We start from the raw sequence: 18,486 nt of genomic DNA, 5'->3' as shown, positions 1-18,486 counted from the left end.
CCCCCCCCCCCCCGGTGTGCACCCCTGTCCACCTGAATCATGAACAGCTTTTGTTAATGTATCAGAAAACAAAGTGTAGCAATTCCGGAGGTGTCTTCCCCCAAGGTCTGTTTTACTGAAGCTTGTTGCAGCTTTAATTCCACTTGGGAATTCAGCCTTGCATTGTACTTTATAACTGCAGGTGGTTCATCAGAGCGTTGCCCAGAACTCCACTCAAAAGGTGCTTTCCTTTACCACCACGACCCTAGATGACATCCTAAAATCCTTCTCTGATGTCAGCGTTATCCGCGTGGCCAGTGGCTACTTACTTATGGTAACGATCAGTTCTGGGCTCCTGGGGATTTTGATTTGGCCTGGGTGGGTTTTGTTTGTTTGTTTTTGTTTTTTCAGTTTTTACCTTTCCATGACTACTGCTGCTTTTTAACCGCTCTTAACTCGTGTGTGCATCCAAGACAGAGAGAGCTCCGCTTTGTAACGGTTTAAAAAGTGGTCATGTAAAGCATTTTTTTCCCCATTGCCATTTTCCTATCTTGGACTCATATCATTTTGTGTTATGTCTGTAGTGTAAAAAGTTTCGTTGTTGTGGAGTTGAATTAAGTTTTACTGTCTTTAGATTTGGGGTGATGGGTGGGAGAAAACATTAGAATCACTACACATTCTAATGTTTGGCTCTTGTTTTGTGTCCCTCTCCTCCCCCATCCTCCCCATCCTTTCCCATCCCCCCTTGTTCTGCTTGCAGCTTGCCTATGCCTGTTTAACCATGCTGCGCTGGGACTGCTCCAAGTCCCAGGGTGCCGTGGGGCTGGCTGGCGTCCTGTTGGTTGCACTGTCAGTGGCTGCAGGATTGGGCCTGTGCTCATTGATCGGGATTTCCTTTAACGCTGCAACAACTCAGGTACTAAAGGAGCCATTCGGCTGCTGTCCCTTGACAAATGCCCCTCCCCGTTTCAGCCCCTCAGTCTCCTATGTGTCCAACACCCTGGTCTCCATCGAGCCTTTTCCACGAGGCTACTTGTTGGGAGGGTCTGGCTGTCCCCCTGGACTATTTGTGGCACTGGACAGAAAGTCTCTTGGGTTTGTTGATTAGTAGAGATGCATCTCTTAGAGCAATTGATGTTATCTACCAAAGGGCCCTATTTCTCAAACTTTGCTGGAAATTAGAATCACCTAGAGGGCTCACTGGATTGTTTGTTTTTGAGACAGAGTCTTTTTGTGTAGCTCAGCCTGGTCTTGAACACGCTATTTAGCCAAGGCTGGCCTTGAGTTCACAATGGTCCTCCTGCCGCAGCCTTCTGAGTGCCGGGATCACAGGTGTGCGCCATCATGCTCGATAATTATTATTTTTGATCAGAGTTGCTGATTCTGCAGTTTGTGGGGGAAGTGTGCCAAGAGTTCGCATTTCTAGTCAATTCTCCTAGGTTCCTCTGAGAAGTTTGTTTCTTTCAATGGGTTAGATTCTTTCTCATTTATTAACTTTTCAAAGTCACTGTACTTGAACCTTAGAAATAGAATCGTGTAGCCGAGTGTAGTTGTGCACACTGTAATCGCCGCACTTGGGAGGCAGAAGCTGAGGCAGGAGAATTGCTGCTAGTTTGAGGCCAGCTGGGCTACATAGTGAAACCAGCCTGGACTATGCAGCAAGACTTGGTTTCAAAACAAACAAAAAGAAATAGAAGCGTGTAGCTGGAGGCAATGGCGCACAACTAATCCCTGCACTTCTGGAGGCTGAAGCAGTAGGGTCACAAGTTTGACCCTAGTCTGGGCAACTTTAGACCCTGTCTTAAAAAAAAAAAAAGAGGCTGGAATCTAGCTCAGCATTAAGGGCCTGGGTTCACTCCACTGTACCACCAGAAGGAAGGAAGGGAGGGGGGAAGATGGGAGAGAGGAAAGGAGAAAGGAGCAACTGTCAGCCAAAATTGCTAGATTGTGGGGATAGATAAAGTAAATTTTCTGTGAGTCAGCAGTAGCTCCCTGTTGAGTAACTGTTAAGGACATTGGGGACAATGTTTTAAGCACTTTCAGAATCACCCACATTACACCTTGCAAATCTTAAGGCTATGTGTTCCATTTTCCCCGCAGGTTTTGCCTTTTCTTGCTCTTGGTGTTGGCGTGGATGACGTTTTTCTCTTGGCACATGCATTTAGTGAAACAGGACAGAATAAAAGGATCCCTTTTGAGGTAATAGCAAAACAGACAAACTTTGAGGACACCCAAAGTCCCCTCTGTTCTTGAATTTTTGTTCTTGAATTTTTATCAGTCTGACCCAGTAAATATTTCAGTCCTGAGTCAGATGACATGTTACTGGCTCTGAATAAATAAAACAAGCTGGAAGACTCTCAGGACACGGATTTGAATTCCCAAGAGCTCCATCTGGGGTGCCTTTAGAAATACGGGTGTTTATTTTAGTGTGACAACTCACACTAATTGCTACCTCCCTTTCAAAGCCCACATTTGCTGCTCACTTTGCCTCCGCTCCTATTTTAAATCCTATTTAAATTTTATTTCAACTGTCATCTTGTAACTTTTCTGCTTTGGAGCTTAACAGTGAAGGACCCAGGAGTACAGAGAGAGTGCTGGTGTTAGGGGGAAAGGCAGCGAGAGGCCTGTGTTGTCCTCATGTACCAGTGTAACCTGCAGCTGTGATGTTTGGCCCTTGGCTCAGCTCTGTGACCTCTCGTCCTCAGGACAGGACTGGGGAGTGCCTCAAGCGCACAGGAGCCAGCGTGGCACTCACCTCCATCAGCAACGTCACTGCCTTCTTCATGGCGGCCCTGATCCCCATTCCCGCACTTCGGGCCTTCTCCCTGCAGGTGAGTCTCCAGCAGCTCGCTCTGGCAACCCCCGCCGGGCACTGACACTCAGTGTCCCCACCCTGCCTTTCCTTACAGTGGCGTGTGGGGCTCCGTTCACTGCAGTTGGTGCTGCTTCCGGCTGTCGCCCTGGCAGTCCTCCCAGAAACAGTCAAGGGTTCTTACCTAGCTTTCAGGCCTCTTAGCGCAGATGCCTACTGGCTTATGGGTTTGCGCTATGTATACATGTCGGTTCTCTAGCTGACCCTGGCTTCTGGTTCTTCTCTCTCCTTCTGTCCTCCTCATCCCAGCCATACCTCCCTTTCTTTTGTCTTCCCCGAGGCAGCTCCAGCCCCACCCCAGTGGTAGCCACATAGAGCAGATTCTGTTGATGTATGAAAATGAGGGTTTGTAGCCCAGTTTAGACAGAGACTTAAACTGAATGTCAGGTAGCACAAGAGGATTCCCTTAGTTGCCCTCTGTGTTCTTTCTGATCCTTTCAGTTCTCTACTCCCTTCATAGGCCACCCAGGCAGCTCGGAATACTGCTCACTCTTCATGAACATAGGGTGTGTTGACTCCCTCATTCACTTATCCTCTCCTCTGGCCCTTTCACACCTGAAAACAGCTAGGTATTTTCCCTAGCAGCTAACTTACATGTGCCATGAAGGAGGAGAGTTCCTGGATTGGGGATGCGGCTATAGGTGTTTCTTGTTTTTTTTTTTAAGACAAGATCTTGCTAACCTAGGCTGGCCTCAAACTTGTGGCAGTCCTCCTGCCTCAGCCTCCGAAGTGTTGGAATTTACAGGTGTGCACCACCATGCCAGGCTTTTATTTCTAATCTATGTATAGAAATGAATGAAGTTAAATATGAATCGCAGCTGAGACAGAAGGAACATGAAAATATCCAGCTGATTGGTGGTAGAAAAGATGAGTGACGTACCCATGGAATTCGCCACACAGTTGACATTGTAGAACACATTTTGCACAAGTACACATTTGCCATAGGTTCCATTCCTGTTTCCTGATAAAGAGAAATTATTCTGGGGCCTTTTAATGGTGGGACCCTCTCTCCTCACTGTCTCTTCTCCCCTTTCTTTCTGCTTCCTTTTTTCCCTCCCTGGCTTTTATCTGCCCTGTTCTTTATCTGCTCACGCTCCTGTTGTTCTTCTTTTCTCTCATTATCCCTGTCTTCTCTCAGTACATACTGATGATTCATCAAGGAAAACTCTCCTTTTATGATATCCCATGGTGTGGTGGTCTGAAAAGCTACATGAGTTTTACTTTCGCTAAGTTCTCCCAAGGTAAGCACTTTACAGAGACAAAAAGAATACTGTTGATTTTGCACCTCTATTCACTGTATTGGTGTTAGAGAATTGAAACTGTAGCATCCAAGAAGGTTTAATACTAAAGAATGGCTTCCTGTGACACTCTCTAGCTCATTCTCTCTTAAAAAGAAAAATAAAAACAGAAGAAAAAGAAAATGTAAGAGAAGAGGAAGAGAGAGGGAGAATATACCATACTTTTTGCAGTGACCATCAGAAATTTTACCCCTTTTAAATGTATTGACATTCAAAATTGTGCTCTTTGTAGCTTTTTCATTTAATGACATGTGTCAAGCTATGATTCTGGGTATTCATTTATGTTTATATTTGCAGGATCCTTCAAATAAAGCCCCAAAGGGAGAGAGACCCTGATTGCTTTTGTTCCATCCTAAACCTATGTGACCTTGAGATTTTTCTCCTAAAAGAAATGTAAGGGCTAAGCATGTAGCTCAGAGGTAGAGCACTTCGTAGCATGTGAGAGGCCCTGGGTTAGATTCCCAGCATCACCCAAAGTAATCAGAAAAGCTATCTTAAACCTCCTTGACCTTCACCTATCTGTCCACACACCACCTCTGTACCAGGAGGCTTTGGCCCCGTCTGTAGCTCTTGTGGGGCCCAAGATCGACCTGTGGCAGGGCAGCATTGGTGACACAGTGGTTTGGTTCTTCCCGTTAACACTCCTACAGCAGGACCCCTGGTCAATTCAGTGATACAAGGACTTGAACCTGGGTCCCCCTGCGTGTTTTGCAGCAAGGCCCCAGCAGATCTTTGGGAATGGGGAGATTTCCTTTAGGCACAGTCCCTAGAATTGATTCACAGTGCAAGTACATTCCCATTATCTTTTCTGGTTTCCTTAAACTCCATTTTCTTAAACATTTCACCTCCATAGTGACCCTTCTCTCTTATGGAGAACTCCTGGTATTTGTTTTTCACTATGTTTGCACACACTGGAGCACATTTCAGAAATGTTCCTCCCTTTAAATGTCATTAGAAAAGTGACTTAGGTTAGTGCTGTGTTAGAGATCTTTCCTTGGTACTCCATTTCCATCTCAGAACAGAGCAAGGTGCCTGTGAGATTCCTGTGATTGGAAAGGCCTGGGGTCAGAGTCCCCAGCCACTGCAGAGACCCACGGTGGAGAGCTGTGGTCAATACCCGGGCTTCGTATATGCACTTGAGTGGCTTTGCATTGCAGAGTCTCTGCCCTGATTCACATGAACTTCTGCCCAGAGTGAGGTACCCAGAATTTATTCTCTATATCCTACTTTTGAATTCTAGTTGGTTTTTGTTTTTGAGGTGCTGGGGGTCGAACTCGGGTCTTTGAGCTTTCAAGGCAGATGCCGGAACCACTGAGCTAAATCCCCGGCCCTCTACTTTTGAATTCTAAACATGAATGTATTCTTAAAAGCTGGAAATGTTCAGCTTCCAGATGACAGTTTTCATGAAAAATCACCTTTAGTGTCAACCTATTCTTCCCAGATGTATCCTCAGGAAGTGAGCAGATCTGATGAGAAATCCTACATCTCAGTTGGGCCAGGGCTTTGAATCTGGTTTACTGGATAACCTGAGTCAGGCAGTGCTAAAGTCTGGGGTCTCTTAGTTCATGGTGTCTGTCAAACCAGTAACAATGTTAAGCATGGCAGTTGACTCATGCGTTAGCTACCTGGTCTCCATCAGTGCTCCTCGTAGAGTGACTTGAGCCAAGTGTTTCTCTCCTCGATAGCCTGACTGATTTCCTTCTTGTGCATCTCCTTTCCCTGTTCTGTCATCGTCTTCTAAACCCAGGAGAACTATCTCCCTTGGATTCCTTCCTCTGTCAGTCTGACCTGCTCTGGCAAGTAGTGTATGCTTTTTTCTTGTATGTTTAACATCCTGAATTGTAATTTGTAGCCCTATCTATGTCCGCCCTTGAGAGCTGGAATTATCCTAATTATCTTTGCACTAAGCACAGTACCAGACTTCAGAAATAAGAGTATCTGTCCCTTAGATTCTGACATGTTTATTCACACAGTCCTATCAGACCGATCTCTACAGTGCCTTGCATGCATTAGAGGGGCAAGTTAACATACTCTGTAATTTGGAATTGAGTTGTTTTCCAGATAACACTTTATTTTTAGGTAGAGATTCTTCTTATTTTATGGTTTTGTAGACCTGACAGGGATTTCATTATTGAAAGTTCTTTTCAGAATTCTCAGGGCTTGCTATTTCACCTGGACAATAAATTCACCATTCATTTCAGAATCCTTTTGTGAAGGTGTCCCCCTTGATATTTGTTAGGTACCTAGTGAGAGCCAGATTGCTTCCCTCAACCTGAGTTGCTTACTCCATTCCAGAAAGTCTCAGAAGTCATTCTTTGGAAAATCTCCTATGAGTTGATTTCTGATTATTTCTTGGCTACTTAACTTTCCAGTTCCATTTTTCTTTCCTGCTTCTCCCTTTCCAAGTAGGATAGCCCTTTCGGCTGTCTCTGTTGACTTCCTCTATTAACAGCCCAATTTTGTAATTTTTACCAGGTCAGCAGGAGATTTGCCAAAGCACTACACAATCTAGCCCCATGTTTATTCTAGGTTATGGAGTGACTTTTGAATCTGTACTTATTTATTCTGCACACTATAATCACACACAGGAATTTCTTTCTGCTTAACTCTCCTTGACCTTCGCTTGCACACTCCACAGGCTACTCCTGAGGCTATTTAGAATGTGCCTGTTAAAAACCTCAGGGGACATGTGTGAAATTTTATTTCATGCTTTAAAGGTGACATTTTGATATACCCAGTGCACTTTATATACAAATTTTTTGGTGTAAAATCAGGGCTGTGTGAACCCTTGACAAATGTTCTAGAAGGGACATGTTTCTTTTTCTTTTGAAATAAAACATCTCAAGTACATTTTCTGTTCTTCCTTTGTAGATTTGGGTTGGTTAGGTTATAGCAAGACACTTGTAGTAAAGAGCCTATGTTTGTACCTTCTGGGTTCCTGGAATTGTTAGAGATGGAAAGGATCTGAATGATAAGGACCTATTTTAGTCACATAGTTTCTAGATGGAAGAGAAGCAAAGTGATGAGAAAATCCAAGTCTACATCTACTTCAAACGCTTCAGGACAATAGTCACGGAAACATACTGTTCAGAAGCATCTTCACTTTCAAAGCAGTTTTGTGACCTTGAATTCCTTTTCCCTCGTCTCAGGCTGCTGTTGTGGTGGTCTTCAATTTTGCCATGGTGCTGCTCATCTTTCCTGCCATTCTCAGCATGGATTTATATCGACGTGAGGACAGGAGATTGGATATTTTCTGCTGTTTCACAAGGTACATTTTCAGGTGGCTGTGGCTTTCCCCGGTGGTACGGTTGAGAGAAAGCGTTTTGTGGATTTAGGAGAGAATGTGCTGTAACAGGGTTTGGACTGGTGTGATGGAGACGGTGGAGATACGGGCAGGGGATGCTTTCCCCACGGATAACTGACCCCTGTGAACATTCTCAACCTTTGAGGTTCCGATTGCCATGACCATTTCCGTCATGAACCAACAGTGCCATTCATTCAGTGGGAATTTTCATAGCTTTCTTTGTTAGGGAAGATCAAAATTGAAAACCACCCATCTAGAAAAAGCATAGGACAGTGGGTTTCTCGGGTTTTTTTTTTTTTTCTTATGTTTTGGAATCAGCCTTTGAAAGGGGTTTGTCATGGTGAAAGCCAGATTTAGGATGAACCCTTGGATTCTATTAGGTCAGTGTCAGGATGAGTCGGGTGACATTTGCAGAGCTAAATGAAAACCGTTTCCCTGTGATAGCACAGTGTGTCTGCTTCCTTACAGCCCCTGCGTCAGCAGAGTGATCCAGGTTGAACCTCAGGCCTACACAGAGGCACACGGTGCCACGCGCTACAGCCCCCCACCCCCCTACAGCAGCCATGGCTTTGCCCACGAAACACACATCACCATGCAGTCCACGGTCCAGCTTCGCACCGAGTACGACCCGCACACGCACGTGTACTACACCACTGCCGAGCCACGCTCCGAGATCTCCGTGCAGCCTGTCACTGTCACCCAGGACACCCTCAGCTGCCAGAGCCCCGAGAGCACCAGCTCCACCAGGGACCTGCTTTCCCAGTTCTCGGACTCCAGCCTCCACTGCCTTGAGCCTCCCTGCACCAAGTGGACACTGTCATCCTTTGCTGAGAAGCACTATGCCCCTTTCCTCCTGAAACCCAAAGCCAAGGTAATCCACTACGACAGTGTAGAATTCTTCCTGTCCCCTCGAACTGTCATGGCCAGCTCTGCAGGATTTGCCAGATTCTACTTTTTCTTTTGCCATGCCCCCCAAAATGATGTGAGTGTAGATTTGTATTGACGTGAAAACAGTAGATTGGATATTTTCTGTTTTACAAGGTACTTTCTGTTTTCAGGCCTCCAAAAGTGAATCCATGCAAAGCTTGGGGTTCATTTAAATGAGCTAATCTGCTACACAGGAGTAACTCTCTTTGTGTAGTGAGTCTTTCTGTGAATTTAGATTGACTCCTCACATTTTCATTTTTTTATGATGTTATTTAGAAATTCCATTACTATGACTTTTATGTTTCTCCCTTTGGGAGAATGGCTCCCACATAACTAAATCTGGGCCAGCGTGGTAGTAAAAGGAGGTATAAACAGCTGGTGTTGATCAAGGACGGGTCTGGTGATCCTTTGGATCTGATCTTATGCCTCTCGCCCTTTGCAGGTCGTGGTGATCTTCCTTTTCCTGGGCTTGCTTGGGGTCAGCCTTTATGGGACCACTCGAGTAAGAGATGGGCTTGACCTAACAGACATTGTCCCTCGGGAAACCAGAGAATATGACTTTATTGCTGCACAGTTCAAATACTTTTCTTTCTACAACATGTATATAGTCACCCAGAAAGCAGACTATCCGAATATCCAGCACTTACTTTACGACCTTCACAGGAGTTTCAGTAATGTGAAGTATGTCATGTTGGAAGAAAACAAACAGCTTCCCAAAATGTGGCTACACTACTTTAGAGACTGGCTGCAAGGTAAGCTGCTGCCGTGGGGCTATCATCCTTTGTAAGCATCAACTTTGGCACGTTCACCTCTTTAGGTCCCTGTTAAAGCGTAAGTAACACTGGCACAGTTCGTGGCAGGCACAACGCCCGTGAGCTAAATCTCCAGCCCTGTTCATGGACTTCTAAGGGTTAACATTCTTATAGATTATTTCTCCAGCAGCCTCTACCTGTAAAACATGTATATAGTCCAACTGACGTGACTCAGGAACTTCTAGAAGAATTTAGGAGTATACATTAGGAAAAAGGAAGGTTCATTATAAAATATGGGTCCTGGTTGCTTCCATTGCTCTTTGCTTTTGGAGGGTGAGTACTTTGGTGACCAAGTAAAACCAAAGTATTGGTGGGATCTCAAGGCTGACTTGCTGCCAGACTTCATCAGGAGATTTTTGTTTGTTTGTTTGTTTGTTTTCACTATATAGTTGAGACTGACCTGGAACTCACTGTGTAGCCCAGGCTGGTCTTGAACTCACAGGGATCCAAGTGCTGAGATTACAGGTGTGCACCACCATGTCTGCCTCACATTCACCAGGAGATTTTGAATCAGCTGTAGATATAATTCAAATTCCATATTTGGACCATCTTTTTCTTTCAGAAAAAATCTGTTTATTTACTTTTTAAATAGATTTTTACAGCAGCTTTGAGTTCTCAGGAAATTAAGTGGAAGGTACAGAGATTTCTTGTGTCCCTCACGTTCACAGCCTCCCCTGTCAACACCCCCACCAGAGTGGTGGATTTGTTCAAGTTCATGAACCTGTATTGACACCCAGAGTCCGTCATTTACAGCAGGGCTCATTGTGACCATGACTTGGTGAATGAATTAAACTTTCAAATCTTTAATCAGATTGTACACTATTTATAAATAATTAAAATCTGCTTTAAAATGCCTTTCTTGGCTTCTCGTTCTCAGAAGCATTTCTAGGAAATACTAGTTAATTGCAGGGGAAAAATACGTCTAAATTTACCCTCCCAAATGCTAACTGACTGAATATAAATGTATTCAGTGATTCCAAGAACATCTGTTCATTTATTCTGTGTTGACACATGCAGAAAGAAGTAGAGAATCAGGATAATTATCCACACAATTCAAGCAAAAAGTGTTTATTGGAATACCCGAATAATTATGGCCTCAACATTTTTTTGGCTTAGATTATCCAAATGACTGTCTTAATTTCCCACTTAATTAGGCTTGTTTAAACACAGATTTAAGTGCCTCCCCCTTTATTTGCTCTTAAGTCAATACAATTGTATGTAAAGATTAGGCGGTCAGTTTCTATTAAGTTTGAACGAAACAACGTGCATTTGATTGAAATTGGTTCAGTACTGTTTCTGATTTTGACTTGTGTTACTGAGATTCTGTTCAAATATGTAAACCAAGTTTGATTGTTATCAAATAGCAAAGTATTTTAACATGTTCATAAGAATAACTTAAATTTAGCCCCAGTCTCATTTTTCATCACTTAGTTCTGAAGGCAGTGTTTGTTGTTTTGTTTGTTTTGGTTTTTTGTATAAGGAATTGAAAGAAAACCAATAGAGAGATTTCCTGCTTTTCATTTTGTTCCCCCACTGACCAAAGACATGCAAATAATTGGCCAGGAGTGACAAAGAGATCTGCCGTGCTCTGCCAGCCTCTGAGCAGAGGAGGGTTATTGTATTCCAATGTCTCTCCAGTGTCTCCAGCCTCTTCTTCAGATGCTCATGTGGCCTGTTAGGCTAAGCTTGGGACAGGGCAAGGACTATTGTCTCTAGGCAGTGCAGAGGGTTTAACCCTAAGAGAGTATTGTGGGTGATCTCTATGTTTTATGCCTTTAAAACCCAAAGCATTGAGATTTGAGAATTTTTTTTATTAAGGGTGTGTTTGAATCATCTTTTGATTTTCAAGTGAAGAGTACCCAGCTAGACCAAGTTAAATCAGTGCACACAGGCAAATCAGGGTCCCAACCAGACCTGGAACTCTGACCTTTACAAGGTCCAACAGCGCACTGTTTACAAAATGACCAGGTATTGGCTGCTTAGACATTTTCAGGCCTACTGAGTAGCTGATTTGGTCTCTGAACATTTCCTTCTAGGAAGCAGTTATCCTTGAGTACTCTCTTCCAAATATTTTTATGTGGGTTTTTAAATGATGGGAGTCTCAATTTTTTAATGGAATTTTCATTAGCTTAGCTATTAGTCTTTGTCAACATTTCAGTAGTTCTTTGTTTTCCCTCCAAAAGTACATAATGGTTGATTTAGAAATTATCTCATGTCATTCTTAAATATACATGTAAATGAGGTGAAGTTAGAGAAAAACCATACTATACATCATGTATAAACGGTGCTTTGTACTTCATGTTGAATGATACAGATGAAATTTAGGCTAACCTTTTCTTTTTAAAGTCCAGTATACTAATTTCTTTAGCCCAGAACTTTATATGCCCAGAAAATGGGAGAAGTTCTAACTAAAATTTTGAGGGCTTGATACAAAATAATGAAGACATCACAACCCTTTTCTCCTGTGTGCATTTACTGGAATATGAAGTGTTGGTTATGAGGCAGTGGAAGCAACTTCTGATCACTTGCCTTGTATCTCGGGTCATGTATTGTGCATGCATCAGAGCCAGCCCACTGCTACTTAGGCTTTTCAGTAATTGGTGCTAAAGTATTAAATTATGGAAGGACTTAACCGTCCATAAAGTCAGCGACCATGTCTTATATATTTGGACCACTAGTACTTCAGCAGCACCTCAGGGGACCAGCAGGAGGACCTTCTCAAACCTGCTTTCTGCCTCGATTTCCATATCTCAAAAGTCTTGGCATGTAAATGTATCCAAAACATGCACTCCGAGTTTGGGGACCTCCATTGGCACCAGATGCAGATGGTACCAGAGTTCATTCTGTTCATTTTAATTCCTATGAATGTGTCTGGATACCACAGCGTATTTGAGGCAAGTTTCTAGCAATGAGTGGTTCAAGCCGCTTGTAACTTCGGGATGCCTGGGTTCAGAGCTTAGCTCCAACACTTGTCTTCATCTGTAAAGTGGAGATGATAATAAGGCTACTTAGAAGGTGCCCAGTGCCCGCTAATCATGGGTTGCTGCAGATCAAGGTGGCACCCTAGGTACCACAAACATCTGAAGTGAAGATTCCACTATGGTTGAGAAACAGACCAGGGTTTTGGGGGGACAGAGAAATTGTTTTTCCTGCCCCATTTTTTTTTTAAAAAAAAAACAGCTTTAGATCATAAAATAACATCTGTTTGGTACCACCATGTCCATGCCTATGAAAAACAGACTGAGGTTTGGGAGGGCAGTTGTCCTGGTGGTCTCCTCTGCTTGCCTTTGTCACACCCACCCTGCACTGCAACAGGGGCCTCTTTCCACCACGGATCCTACCACCCTCACTCCCAAATTGTTCAAGATGGAGGGAGGGTTTTGTTCTTTTTTTTTGAAAGAGAGAAAAAGGAAAAGAAGTCTATGTCCGTGTCTTCCCCCACCTAGACTTTGAAGAGCTTAACCATTGTAAGCAGTCACAGTTTTTGTTGTTGTTGTTGTTTGTTTTTTTTTAATCACCCAGGACATGCCCTGAAATGAAACTAACCCTTTTCTCTTCTCACCAGTCATCCTTAACCCGCTCATGCACAGCCTGTTCAGAAGCGGTGGCTTCCTGGCTGCTGGGCTTGGGAATTCTACTTGGGAGGTGACCGGGGAGGGCCAGGCTCGGGCTGTCAGGGAGAGTGTGCCGCCAGCCAGCGCGCAGACCCTAAGGCCGGGTCACCAGGGCCCTGTTTTCTCTTCCAACACGCTTATCTCTTTACAGCTGCAGCCAAACCGTCAGGTCTGTAATGATGGTTTTGATTACAGAGGCCAAGAGCAGCTGTGTGGGGCGGGTGGGCTCGCCCGTTCCCCCAAGCCCAGAGAGCTTTTTCCTTCCCCAGGCTGCGGTTTGTCATCTGTTCTCACAGAGCCTCCTTGTATTGGCCTGTGGCTTCCTGTTCTCAATCTGATCCAAATTGACTCTGTGAGGTATTTCCCCATGTGCGCACAGGGTCCCTCCCTCCTCTCTTCTGCACCCGCACTCGGAGAAAAGGGTTGTGGGGAGGAAGAGAGCAAGCGGGAGTGAATAGGTGTTGGCTGTGATCTTTACACAACCTGGTAGCGGATCCCACAGCTTGCATTAGCTCCACAAGTCGAACAGATGGATCGAATTGACAGAATTGTGTTCACTCACCCTGAGCTCCAGCAGCTGAGTTACTGTTTGAAGTTGGAAGCTCAAATGTGTCTCTGCCCTTGTAAGTGGAATTTTTGGTTGTATTGAAGAACCCGTGGCATAGCTCTCCATGGGATATGAAATGGTTGTGTCTGGTGTGTGTCTTTTTCTGCTCTCTTGCTTTCTCTCATTGGAATAGTTACGGGAAAAGAGAAGTGTGACTGTTATTTTAAAAGTAAAATCTGTATTTTCCCTCCTCTGTTTTGAGCAAAGATTGTTAGTGATCATGCAGAGTCCAGTAGTCCTTGTCCTGCCTCCTGTCCACCGTTCATCCCATTAGGGCCCATTCTTTCTGGTAGAGTTGTAATGTGCTACACGCATTTGCCTCTTCTAGGACTTCAGGATGCATTTGACAATGACTGGGAAACCGGGAAAATCATGCCAAACAACTACAAAAATGGATCGGATGATGGAGTCCTCGCCTACAAACTCCTAGTGCAAACTGGCAGCCGGGATAAGCCCATTGACATCAGCCAGGTAATTCTCCCTGCTCAGAAACTCCAGAATGGTCTTTCCGGGTAGAGGTGGGCAGAACTTGGGCGAGCTGCCATATGGAAGGAAGATGAAGTTCAACACAGCATGTGACAGCATTTGATGATCCCAACCGGTGCTCTCTGGGGATTGGAGGCATCAAGAGCTGGTAGGAAGAATCTTGTCTTGGCACTAATTTACTTCCTCCCTCCAGCTAGTTGTGTAAACTCAAGCCAGCCAGGGAGACCCTCACTTCCCTCTTCTGTCAGATGGTGACAAGTGTTACCCTGGGCTTCAGAAGCAGCTGGAGCAGTGCAGTAGCAGTCTGTGGAGATGAGTAGGATTTTTTTCAGACGTGGAAGTGCTAAGTCCTATTAGCCTTAGAGATTCTAAACCACAGTGGTCTCAGTTGTGTGGTGTCTGTTGTGTCACAAGTCATTTGAACGAGCAGAGGTGAGTTCTGATGTGGTGGGTGGCTCATACTAGAATGAAGGGGAGGGTTTGTGACACAATTCCTTTTGGTAACCACAGCCGAAAGGGTGGACACTGAGTACAGACAGATTGCTGTGCCATGAGTAAGACAAGCTGTGAGGTGCACATCCTACATGGACTCACTGAGGATGCTCCTCAGCTCCCTGTACAGAATACCAGCATACTCCTCTTGATTCCGAGCATATTTAGGAGTACATTTGGACTCTGCAGATTTCAGATGGGTCCGGGGTGAGTCCTGGTTTCCCCCAAGCTTCTTCCCTCTGCTCTTTGTGGCTCACTTGCTTTACTTGAAGGCAGAAAGCACCATGCTAATGATCTTCTTAGCAGCTCTATTAGTGTCTTCCACTTTTTGGGCAGAATTACAAAGTACATTGTTCAGAGTTATTACGGAGTGTGAAACTCGGTACTTTATAGCAGCAGTGTAGGGGCTGTCGGCTTTGACAAGGGCATGGGCAGAGGAGCTTGCCTGTATGCCCGGGGAGCTGGGGTGGAGGAGTGCTGTGGGACAAATGTGACTGGGCCGGGCACCCCCGTATCATTTCCTCTGCCTGGGAGGAAGCAAAGCAGGCTGCGTGCACAGAGGCCATGAGCTATAGTATGTAATTCCTGAGACTGTTTGAAGACATGCAGTTGTTACGTATCCTGTGGACTAATTGAATCCAGATCCCTGAAGTCTAGTTCTTTCCCTGCCTTCACACTCTTTCTTCCTTCACTCTTTCTCTATGAGCTGCTGTCACTGGTGTTTTTCATTTTGTTAGAAAAGACCAAAAGTGTTGGAACGAGGCCCAAATCTAAAGTAAACAGGAAAAAAATTTTTTTCAGTCTATTCAATCATACACGCACACACTCGGTCTCAGTGTCTTTGACCTGAGCAAAGCCCACGGGATCTACTGGAGAGGGAGCACATTTGGCCCCGCAAAAGACTTGGCGTGCTGAGTCTGCCCACCTTTCAGAAATAAGATTACCCAGAAAGGCCATGGCGGTGTATTAGTCTCTTCCATTTTTCTGGCACAGGACATTTTCTTAATACACAGGTCATAGGAGGCTAGTGTTAGCAAAATTTATACAGATGTTGTTTTATTTTTATAGCTCTCCTCCATTTACTGGGTGGCATTTCCTTCAGTGTTAACAACAGAGGTTAACTGCACACAGACGTGGGTGGGGATTCTTGCCAGGTTTTTTCCCTTCTTCCCCTCCTATAAATATGTTTCTCCAGATTGTTCATTCCCCGCCTTGGCTACAGAAGGTCCTTTAGCATTCAGACTTAATTGGCTCAGCCAGTTCCTGGGCCATCTGCAGAGAAACTTGTGTTTGTTATAAACACACCAGCAATTGCATCCTCCAATAAGTGTATTTTGGAAGAAATCAAAGGTGTTCTGAAGGGTTTGGAGACACTTTCAAGCTATGGGCATTCTCTTTTTTTGTTGGAAGTGTGGGTGCAAAGCTAGGAATGTGTACCCCATACCTCATTCTGAAAGACCTGTTCTTCCCATTTTGTAGCTGACTAAACAGCGTCTGGTGGATGCAGATGGCATCATTAATCCCAGTGCTTTCTACATCTACCTGACGGCTTGGGTCAGCAATGACCCCGTTGCTTACGCCGCCTCCCAGGCCAACATCCGACCCCACCGCCCAGAGTGGGTTCACGACAAAGCGGACTACATGCCAGAGACGAGGCTGAGAAGTAAGTGGCACCCCGCCCATAGGGACTGGAAGCTCACAGAGGCGCCTTGGCCTTTTCTTCAGAGCTTAGCCACAGCCCAGTCCGTTGACACTACCCAGGGTTCAAAAGTGTAAATAGAACAATATATTTCTTTGAGTTTAAAACCCTGGGAGACAGATGAGGATGTGTGTAATGGAATACCATCCCATGTGCTATCGCGTTGTAGCTTTAACTCTTAAGACGGTCTTCATGCCAGCTGTTCCCTGTGAAAGTCAGGGACGCCTCCAGGTTGAGTGTTATTTTACAATTGCAAGGTTTTATCGCTGGGGGATTCTGTGTTTATCTTAACTTTGTCAACTCTGGTGCTGAAGGGATTTTTGGCACATTGGGTCATTCCTATAAGCCACCAAAGCACCTGTACTTTGTCAAGCCTGTTTAAATCAGAGCAGAAAAGTCTGTATACAACAGTGTCCTCCTCTTTCACTTCTCAGCCCGAGGTTTGAAAGGTGGTTCTGTGTGGATTTAATTTGCATTTATGTTAGAGATATTAGTATTTGGATATCGGGCCAAGAGAGGACGTGAGAAAGAAGACGGGTCCCTTGGCAGACCTGGCTGGGGAGCCGGCGGTTGTGCTTCTCTGTATCTAAACCCCAGAGCCTGATGGCAAGCAGCCAAGGCTTGTCTTAATGAAAATTTATAGTTGAGATTATAATAGGGCAAATCATGTTTAGCAAGTCAACTGAATGACCCCAAAGGGTCTGGAACACACAACGGCAATGACTAAACACTTGTTGTATAAGGATTTCTTTCCCTGTTGCTGAGACTTAGCATTGCATTAGAAAAGAAGTACGGAAGGTTTAAGTTGGTTAGATCAGTAAAACCATTTTTCTTGCAAAGCATGACTCTGGGATTATTTTGCTCCCCAAAGCGATTGAGGAAACCAGCTTGAACCTAGTATTTTCACATGTATCACTGGAACAAAAAGTGTTCCCAAAATTTAAATTTTCAGGGGTTTAGGCCCTTCACAGAGAGTGAATGCATCTGAAAGATTAAAATTAAAGGTTTTTTAAAAATGCACAAAACGCAGGCTCCTTCCCCTTCCCAACTCATCTCCCTGAAGAAACGGAGATTGATGATTGTCTGAAAATTGTAACGACTTTATTGTTTCTCCTTTTGTTGAAGGAAGGGTACTAGTTGAGCTTTTGTGGAAAGCTCCTTCCTCTCCTCATGGCACCTGTGAGGTTGGCATGAAGAGGTTCTTCCTACTTCGCTTCCCAGGCCCTGTCTTAAATTCGTGTCTTCTCCACCCAGTCCCAGTTGCAGAACCCATCGAGTATGCCCAGTTCCCTTTCTACCTCAACGGCTTGCGAGACACCTCAGACTTTGTGGAAGCCATTGAAAAAGTGCGAACCATCTGCAACAACTACACGAGCCTGGGGCTTTCAAGCTACCCCAATGGCTACCCCTTCCTCTTCTGGGAGCAGTACATCAGCCTGCGCCACTGGCTGCTGCTGGCCATCAGTGTGGTGCTGGCCTGCACGTTCCTGGTGTGCGCGCTCTTCCTGCTGAACCCCTGGACAGCCGGGATCATTGTGAGTTTCTTTAAGGGTCTTTGTGGCAGGCAAATTCCTTTCAGCATAGCTCTTTCTGCAGCCGGGAAGTTTTGTTTATGTCTGGGCCTTTGGAGGAGGGTATAGATTGCATCACCCATAGTATATTTATTCTGCTTGAGGTGGTGAGGTTTGTGGTGAAGGTAGGGCCTCTAATAGCCACAGCCTTGTGTCCCCTCAAATAGAGCTTTTAAAGTGTGTGTGTACAAGACAGGGCAGTTTTCAAGTACATTTTCTATAGTAGCTCTGAGCATTTGTTAAAACAGAGTGTATGGCCAAATAAATTTTTTCTAATTCAGAAATACCTCTTTGTGACATCATCTCAGACCTAGTAATATGTAGAAGGTTCTTCTCTACATTTAACTTGAAGAGATGCCTGGAAAATCAAGCGTAGTGCTCTGTCGGGTAAAATAGCTTTAGAGGTAGTAGTGGGTGATGTGTGTTAAGTCCTGGGAGGAAATCTTAATACCACTGACTCCACATGACCCTCCAATCTGGAGTGAGTTTTAGGTAAGGTCTAGTAAAATCACGGCCGTGCTTCAATTCCATGCCCTGTGGTATATAGCTTTTTAAAATGCCAAAATTAGGAAAACAGAGACTAGGTATTGTTTCTGCGCCATAAGTCTGGGCAGCAGCAGGTACATTAAAAGGTAAATGTTTAGTCTGCAGGAGTTTTTTTCATAGTACTTAAGCCATGGACATTGTCCATCTTTCATTATTCTTCCATGACCCCCACCACTACCCACCTTCTGGAAGGAAAAAAAAAAAAAAGGGACATTTTCTCTCTGTCTTCCGTCCATACAGTGTGGGGGCTTTTTTTTTTTTTTTTTTTTTTTTTTTTTT

At 44.6% G+C, this 18,486-nt stretch overlaps 1 protein-coding gene across 2 annotated transcripts in view; it reads left to right on the top strand.

The window, feature by feature from the left end:
- Window positions 1-18,486, top strand: part of Ptch1 (patched 1) — a 55,750-nt gene that overhangs the window by 25,061 nt on the left and 12,203 nt on the right. For both annotated transcript variants that reach the window (XM_010636143.1, XM_010636144.2), the window contains 10 exons: window positions 182-313; window positions 740-895; window positions 2,080-2,178; window positions 2,685-2,810; window positions 7,299-7,417; window positions 7,922-8,324; window positions 8,823-9,132; window positions 13,742-13,884; window positions 15,871-16,054; window positions 17,345-17,625. In XM_010636143.1, coding sequence (XP_010634445.1) covers window positions 182-313; window positions 740-895; window positions 2,080-2,178; window positions 2,685-2,810; window positions 7,299-7,417; window positions 7,922-8,324; window positions 8,823-9,132; window positions 13,742-13,884; window positions 15,871-16,054; window positions 17,345-17,625 — 1,953 coding nt within the window. The remainder of the gene's footprint in view (window positions 1-181; window positions 314-739; window positions 896-2,079; window positions 2,179-2,684; window positions 2,811-7,298; window positions 7,418-7,921; window positions 8,325-8,822; window positions 9,133-13,741; window positions 13,885-15,870; window positions 16,055-17,344; window positions 17,626-18,486) is intronic.

Source organism: Fukomys damarensis, unplaced genomic scaffold (assembly GCF_012274545.1).
Source record: "Fukomys damarensis isolate Sample0158 unplaced genomic scaffold, DMR_v1.0_HiC HiC_scaffold_27, whole genome shotgun sequence".
Classification (NCBI taxonomy): domain Eukaryota; kingdom Metazoa; phylum Chordata; class Mammalia; order Rodentia; family Bathyergidae; genus Fukomys; species Fukomys damarensis.
This window is presented reverse-complemented; position numbering and strand designations above follow the sequence as displayed.